Raw genomic sequence first — 7616 nt, 5'->3', positions numbered from 1 at the left:
TTTGGAACACTGGGCAACAGTCCAGTTCTTCTTCTCCTTAGCCCAGGTAAGACGCCTCTGACATTGTCTGTGGTTCAGGAGTGGCTTAACAAGAGGAATACGACAACTGTAGCCAAATTCCTTGACACATCTGTGTGTGGTGGCTCTTGATGCCTTGACCCCAGCCTCAGTCCATTCCTTGTGAAGTTCACCCAAATTCTTGAATCGATTTTGCTTGACAATCATAAGGCTGCGGTTCTCTCGGTTGGTTGTGCATCTTTTTCTTCCACACTTTTTCCTTCCACTCAACTTTCTGTTAACATGCTTGGATACAGCACTCTGTGAACAGCCAGCTTCTTTGGCAATGAATGTTTGTGGCTTACCCTCCTTGTGAAGGGTGTCAATGATTGTCTTCTGGACAACTGTCAGATCAGCAGTCTTCCCCATGATTGTGTAGCCTAGTGAACCAAACTGAGAGACCATTTTGAAGGCTCAGGAAACCTTTGCAGGTGTTTTGAGTTGATTAGCTGATTGGCATGTCACCATATTCTAATTTTTTGAGATAGTGAATTGGTGGGTTTTTGTTAAATGTGAGCCAAAATCATCACAATTAAAAGAACCAAAGACTTAAACTACTTCAGTCTGTGTGCACTGAATTTATTTAATACACGAGTTTCATAATTTGAGTTGAATTACTGAAATAAATGAACTTTTCCATGACATTCTAATTTATTGAGATGCACCTGTACATAAGTAATATTGGCATTATATTCATGATGTTAGCCAGAGGGGAACTGGCCCCACAGTGAGCCTGGATTCTCCCAAGGTTATTTTTCTCCATTAACCAACATCTTATTTAGTTTTGTGTTCCTTGCCACAGTCGCCTTTGGCTTGCTCACTGGGGTTGTAAATACAATTACTATTTAATTACTTATTTTTAAACACAATTCACAATCATATTTTATCAAACTACACAATGATGAATGTAAGACATTATAGATATTACAGTTTCATTTTTTGTGAATGCCTGATGTTCTGTAAAGCTGCTTTGAAAAGATGTGTGTTGTGAAAGGCGCTATACAAATAAAAATGACGACTTAAAACTGTTGAGATACTGAGTTCTAAATTCAATTTCAAACTCAGAAACTGAGACATCCCATGCCAAAAGGAAGTTGAACAAGTACATTCAAAACACAAATGGACAGTAGTTTCCTTTTCACCATTACAAAATTAACAATCTATTTATTTCCAGATGAAATCATTTTAATGTACCTTTTGTACATAATGTACCAAGCAATCTTTAAGGACACCTCTTCAGTTTTATTTGTAGCATGGTAACGATTACAAACTCCTTAAATATTTTTCCACACAAAGGAGGGAAACACTGTATTTACCCACACAAAACTGGGGAGAAGAATGTTAAGTCTATTCTAAATTGATTTTAGGGGAATGTAAACAAAATGAAGGTGGTCCTTCATGCAAGGTCATTATGATTCAACCCCAATTCTGAAAAAGTTGGGACTGTATGGAAAATGCTATTAAAAACAGGAAGGAGTGCTTTGTAAATTCTCGAGTGTTTACCGCATTGAAACATCACCATTTCTTCTTATAACACTTAATAAGCTTTAGGGCACTGACGACATACGTTTTTTAAGTTTAAGAAGCACAATTTTCCCCCCATTCATCCATTATTCAGGTCTTCAGCTGTGCAACTGTACGGGGCCTTCGTTGCCGTATTTAGTGCTTTATAATGCGCCACACATTCTCAATTGGAGAAAGGTCAGGACTGCAGGCAGGTCAGTCTAACACCTGCACTCTCAGCTTACACAGCCATGCACTTGTAATCCTGGCAGTATCTGGTTTGAAGTTGTCCTGCTGGAAAATGCAGGGAAGTTCCTGTAAAAAATGGCGTCTGGATGGCAACATATGTTGCGCCAAATATTTTTACATTTCTTTCTGGATTAATGGTGCCCTAACAGATGTGCAAGTTACCCATGCCATTGGCACTGGAACCCCTCCATACCATGACAGACACTGGCTTTTGGACCTGATGCTGATAACATTTAAGATCCTTTCCTCTTTGGGCCGGAGAACGGCCCCCCAAACTATTTGAAATGTGGAGTCATCACACCACAAAGCACGATTCCACTGTTCTTCTTTCCATCTCAGATGAGACTGAGTCCAGAGAAGTCTGTAGCGCTTCTGGACAGTGTTGAAGTATGGCTGCTGTTTTGCATTATAAAGCCTTAACTTGCATTTGTACATGCAGCGGTGAATGGTGTTCCCAACTTTTTCAGAATTGGGGTTGTAGATGTAGCGTAAACCCACTTTAAAATTTGGGTTGTGAATTTGGATTTATTCCATTTCTGTTGACCAGTACATGTGAATTGTATATATATATATATATAAGTCTATAAAATAATCAAAGATCAAACACTTTGAACAACATTTAGCAAGTTTATTTCATTTTTAAACATTTTTGTATCACTTAGTCAGGAAGACAATAAGGTATTCAACAGTCTGCACTCTTTTCCCTGTTAAAAAGTATGTCTGGGCAAATGATATAAATTCCCATAGCAGGCCTTGTACATTTAACTTCAGTTGTACACATAACCTTCCTTTTATAACAATTATCCCTCAGGATTATGAAGGTCATGGTTTAAGAAACTCTGGTTTCACTGGATGTCAGTCTCACCTCAAGACTGCAAAGAAAAAAAAACTTTATTTATAATAATGTCTCTTTGTTCAACCAAAGAATCACATATTGTCTCTCTCTATAGTATCTAAGCATTTGGTCTGTGTATTAAGTTTTGATATAGCATATTACGTGGAGTTTTACTGCAAGTAAAATATTCCTTCTTTATCAGGACTACCCTCTCACAAAGACAACAGCATCATTCCCAAATGCACTCTTCAACCTGCAGAGAGATCAAATAAAGTGGCATTACCATTGTTAATCATTCATATGGCTTAATATGCAATATCAAGTTCTTTTTGTAAAATGTATTCTTTATGGACCATTAATTTTAACACACAACCCCATCTTAAGCACATGCACCTTTAATCATGTTGGTGAATATCTTTTAAAGTTCTCATGCTCAAATGTCCATAATTTTATATCAGTTATACTGATTTGTCTCTTGATAAGTAGTCTGTAGATGATCCTTGTGGTTTCACCTTCTCTCTTGTTTGAGAAAACTCATAGAGTGGTGCGTAGGAGCCTTATCACACGTTGGTACAGCTGCTGAATAACTGATATCAGATTCCTACAACACCATGAGAAACACAAGAGATGTTGCTTTTCAAAAGTGATTACTTCATGAGTTTCAGATGAAGTTATTCCATAACAGGATTGAATATACTGCCCATAAAGTGTAGAGAATACACTTAGACTAAATGCTTTCTTAGTTTCTTAGAGGCGTTTATGATTTTCTATGAATGCTGTTCATGACCAAATCTGAGACACCTTGCCCTTGCCCCCAAACTTTTACATTCTTACACAAACAAGAGGTAAAAGACAACCTGATGTCTTTGCAAGATTCAGAAACACAAAATATCACTTAATGATCAATATCCCTTCTGGGCAAAAAAACATCTTCATCCAGCCTAAACTGGTTTACTGGTCTTAAAATTGGTTTCCCAGCCTGGCAAAGCTGGTACCCAATCTGACCAACAGAAAAGCACCCAAAACCCTTCTATGCTAACAGACAAGCCTGATCAGGCTTGATGACAAGCTAAGACCAGCAAAACAACATATCCTGAATCTTACAGGCTAGCATAAGGAAATACACAACTCCAACAAAAACTCACCGGGCACCATGTGAGACACAGTTGTTTCTGTCCGGGTTAAGGCAGAAGAGTGATGCCACGCAGTACACACAGCACAACAACATGGAGAGTAGTCTCCTCTTTAAAGACATTTTCAGTCAAGACCTCTAAACAAACTGCCCACTGCTTCAAAATTGATCTTCAGATCTTTACAGAGCTCAAGGTAAAGACGGCCAGTGATTTGCAGGTGAGGGGCGGGCACAGTTCGGCACAAACAGCATCCAAGAGCTTTCAGAGAGCAGAGAGGTGGGCACAACAACTGCTGACAAAAATTGGCTTTCAATAGCACTGAACAGTCTAGTAGGGGTGAATGACACTACCACATTGTTGGCCGGTGGGAGTCAAGCTTTATTGTGTAGCATTGTTATAAAAAGATCTTTCCTCAGTACGGAGGCCTGTGTACAAATTAGAAACAAGTTTTTAAGTCCATTGCACTTGGAGACTTTGACTCAATTATTCACGTGACTCAGGAGGGAAGTTCAAGGGGTTGCTTCATTATTGTAGTAATAATATAAAGGTCAATGTAATTAATTCACCCTAAGTAGTTTCCCAAAAAATATATCCATTTATGTGCATTCACCTTGGCTGCTATCGTAAAATCGGAGGGGTTTGGATTTTATATGGTAAATGTTTATTTACCCATGAGAGATTTTGTTTATTCATAGTTCATTCACTCATGAGTAATGACAGCTATGCTGCTGGAGTCCATCCCCCAACCCACCTCCCAGCCCAGTCTCTAAACCCAACCCTCTCTCTCCCACTTTTTCTCAGTTTCTCTTCCCCTTTTTAGTTTGTTTAAAGTTAGGCATGATCAGAGTTATCAATGGATGACAACTAACGCAGGACTGTACAGAGACTGAATAACTGGGGATATTGCAGCCAACAAAATGGATTACCCCATTTTTTGGTGGAAGTTCTAAGTGAGCTTGGTCTTTATCCTAGAGCCATCCTGATTGGCTCAAAGATGTACTGAGAGAGGCTTAATACAGGAAGAACTATTCCACTTGGAATCTTTGTTCTGGACATATTTATGCTTTTTTGGAATATGTTTACTGCTGAATTTATTGGACTTTTCCAGGATGATGAGAATGGACTTTCCCAGGATTTTCATTAAAGGAATTCATCTGCAAGTATTCAATCCTTTTTGTCAATAGACAAGCTTTGTCTTATTAGTTCAGTAAAGTTATGCTTCAAATGCATAATCAAAACCTCATGGATAACAGTCTCTTCCAGAAGGAAGTATGCTCTTGAGAAACATTGATGGGATCTGGATGACAGCCAGAGAGTACAAGGGTCAGAAAATTTAAACCACTGCAGCAAAAAAGGAACGATGTCCTACCTGTGGGAGAGAAGACAAATCTATGTCCGTCCTCCATTTCCTCCTCTTTAAACTGACAGTATCTGTCTGTTGGAACTTGAGGTCCTCTTAACTTGAACTTGAAAATAAAACAAGACTTAAAGATGATGTAACATTTATGTGGAGTCCAGAAAAAGTAAAATACGTTTGACACAATGATGATAATTTTTAATGCAACTCCGGAGACTTTCTCAGAAAAAATGAGGGAACAGTACAGAGTGACATCGGCTAGTCCAGTACTTACAACCCCTGCCACGATACAAAGAGTAGTAACAACCATGGGCTATATTCTTAGTGCAGGATCCATTTCGATAATCTCCACCAACCTTCTAGTAGCCATTGCTCTGGTCCTGCTAATCCGCAAGAAGGGCTACCATAGCTGGTGCTTTGTCTTAAACCTTTCCATTGCTGACACCCTAGTGGGTGTAGCCATCACTGGAATTGCCATTGATGCTCTTGAAGGACGGACTGCCTCTATGCAAAAGGACATATGCTTGTTGCGCATGGCCTTTGTCATTGCACCAACTGCTGCCTCTATCCTCACCATGTTCTTAATCTCGCTGGATCGCTATGTCGCCATAAAATTGCCATTGCGCTATTCACGGCTAATGAGCAAGAAGGTGGTTGCTGGAGGTCTGGTTCCACTCTGGCTGGGCTCTGTTACTGTGGGCTTTTTGCCCACCATAGTGGAGCCAATGCAGCAGAAAGATTATCATAATGTTTGTACGTTCTTCTCTGTCATAGAACCACAGAGCATCATTGTGATCTTCTGCGCTTTTTTCTTCCCCCTGCTTTCTGTCTTTATCTATTTCTACATGGACATCCTGAAAATTGCCTGTGGCCACCAGCAGCGCATACGGCAAATGGGTTCACGCTTTCTACCGCCCGGACATTACTGGGGTCACGTAAAAGCCCTGCAGACAGTTGCTGTTCTGGTGGGCTGCTTCACACTCTGCTGGTGCCCTTTCTTTGTGGTTAGTATTGTGCAGGTATTGTGTCCCACCTGTAAACTTTATTACTTCTTGGAGAACCATCTTTGGCTGCTAGGAATCACAAACTCCCTGATCAATCCTCTTGTTTATGCCTGCTGGCAGCGGGAGGTGAGGAATCAGATCTCTGAGGTCTTCGCACATATTAAAGACAAGTTGTGTTGTATGACACACTCCAAGACAGCAGACAGATGCCACACAGACCAAACACCTGTTGGTTCGGCTGTAAGACTTCATGATAGGACACTGCCTGTCCATTTACACTGCAGTGAGCCTGTCACAATTCCTGATCAACATCCTGAAAATAATCCCAACAGACTGAGAATGTCAGTTTAATCCAAAGGAAACTGTAAAAGTCCTTTGACATCAGCAAATGGCAAATGTTCCTTAATGGATGTGAAGTGCAGAGTATATGTTCTTCTGCACATTAAACAGAGCAGATGCCTTTATTTGCTTTCTGTTTCCTCTTGCACTCGACACATGGCCTTCAGAATAACCAGAACATAGTTCTTGTCCAGTTTCCACTTTTATGACATTATCAGTTGTAAAATATAAGACTGTATACAGTATATACTGTTAATATAGACTATATAATATAATAAACATTTATTCATTAACACTAAGTTGTTTATGGGTGTTTCTTTAATTTCTGGCATTTTCATTTCACAGGGGTTGATTTTTATTCAAACAAACAGATTTGAACTGAAGGTCACATTAACTTTGAAACACACTGACTTTGAAACTTTTTACACAAACCATTTAAAAAAAAATTTTGTGAAAATTATTTCTATAAATTTTTCGAACATTATGGCAGTTCCACATGTGGCACCATATCCAACACCAAACAATTCTGCCCCTAGTAAAGTTTTTCAAAAGTTAGTTTACTTTTTAACCAAGTCGACAAAAATATAAATGAAGAGCTTGAGATGAAATACAATGGTTGTTTGAAGAACACATAGAAAAATCAAGGTAAACATCACTTTTGCGGCAGAATATTTTATTGGGCGTCATTTTTTAATCAAGTTGTAATTTTGCCAATTTCTGCAAAAATTGTGAAAATATTATTAAATTGTGTGTATCAGAATCAGAATCAGAATGAGCTTTATTGTCAAGTATGCTTACACATACAGGGAATTTGACTTGTTGACAGAAGCTTCCAGTACCCAAACAATACAACAATATGTTATGTTATGCTATGTTATGAAATAAATGTCTACGTGTTTGTCAAGCCGGTCACAGCTTCCTCCTTGCCCATCCAAATGGAGACCCATTACATATACGTATATACAAATACAATCTGTTATATACAGATAGTGCAAGGGAATGTAATGGCAGAAGAGGTAGGATATGTTAAATATAATTTACCACGCTTGTTATTGCACATAATTATTGCACAATGCGGCAGTTGTAACTGTTCATAAGACGGATAGCCTGGGGGGAAAAACTGTTCTTCTGCCTGACGG

General features: G+C 39.0%; 1 protein-coding gene and 1 long non-coding RNA gene across 2 annotated transcripts; one reads left to right on the top strand and one right to left on the bottom strand.

The window, feature by feature from the left end:
• Positions 1 to 2436: 2436 nt before the first annotated feature.
• LOC127431035 (uncharacterized) lies at positions 2437 to 4404 on the bottom strand. Its single transcript, XR_007895518.1, has 4 exons — positions 3790 to 4404; positions 3157 to 3245; positions 2807 to 2897; positions 2437 to 2681 (listed from the first exon to the last, which is right to left on the bottom strand). It is a non-coding gene; the product is annotated as an uncharacterized LOC127431035 (long non-coding RNA).
• A 164-nt stretch (positions 4405 to 4568) lies between these two features.
• On the top strand, positions 4569 to 6782 carry LOC127431024 (glucose-dependent insulinotropic receptor-like). The gene has a single exon (XM_051681214.1). It carries the CDS (start codon positions 5320 to 5322, stop codon positions 6487 to 6489), a length of 1170 nt encoding a protein of 389 aa, XP_051537174.1. The 5' UTR covers positions 4569 to 5319; the 3' UTR covers positions 6490 to 6782.
• The last annotated feature ends 834 nt before the right edge of the window (positions 6783 to 7616 follow it).

Source organism: Myxocyprinus asiaticus, chromosome 40 (assembly GCF_019703515.2).
Source record: "Myxocyprinus asiaticus isolate MX2 ecotype Aquarium Trade chromosome 40, UBuf_Myxa_2, whole genome shotgun sequence".
NCBI lineage: Eukaryota > Metazoa > Chordata > Actinopteri > Cypriniformes > Catostomidae > Myxocyprinus > Myxocyprinus asiaticus.
The sequence above is the reverse complement of the archived record's forward strand: the minus strand, read 5'-3'. Positions and strand labels throughout refer to the sequence as shown.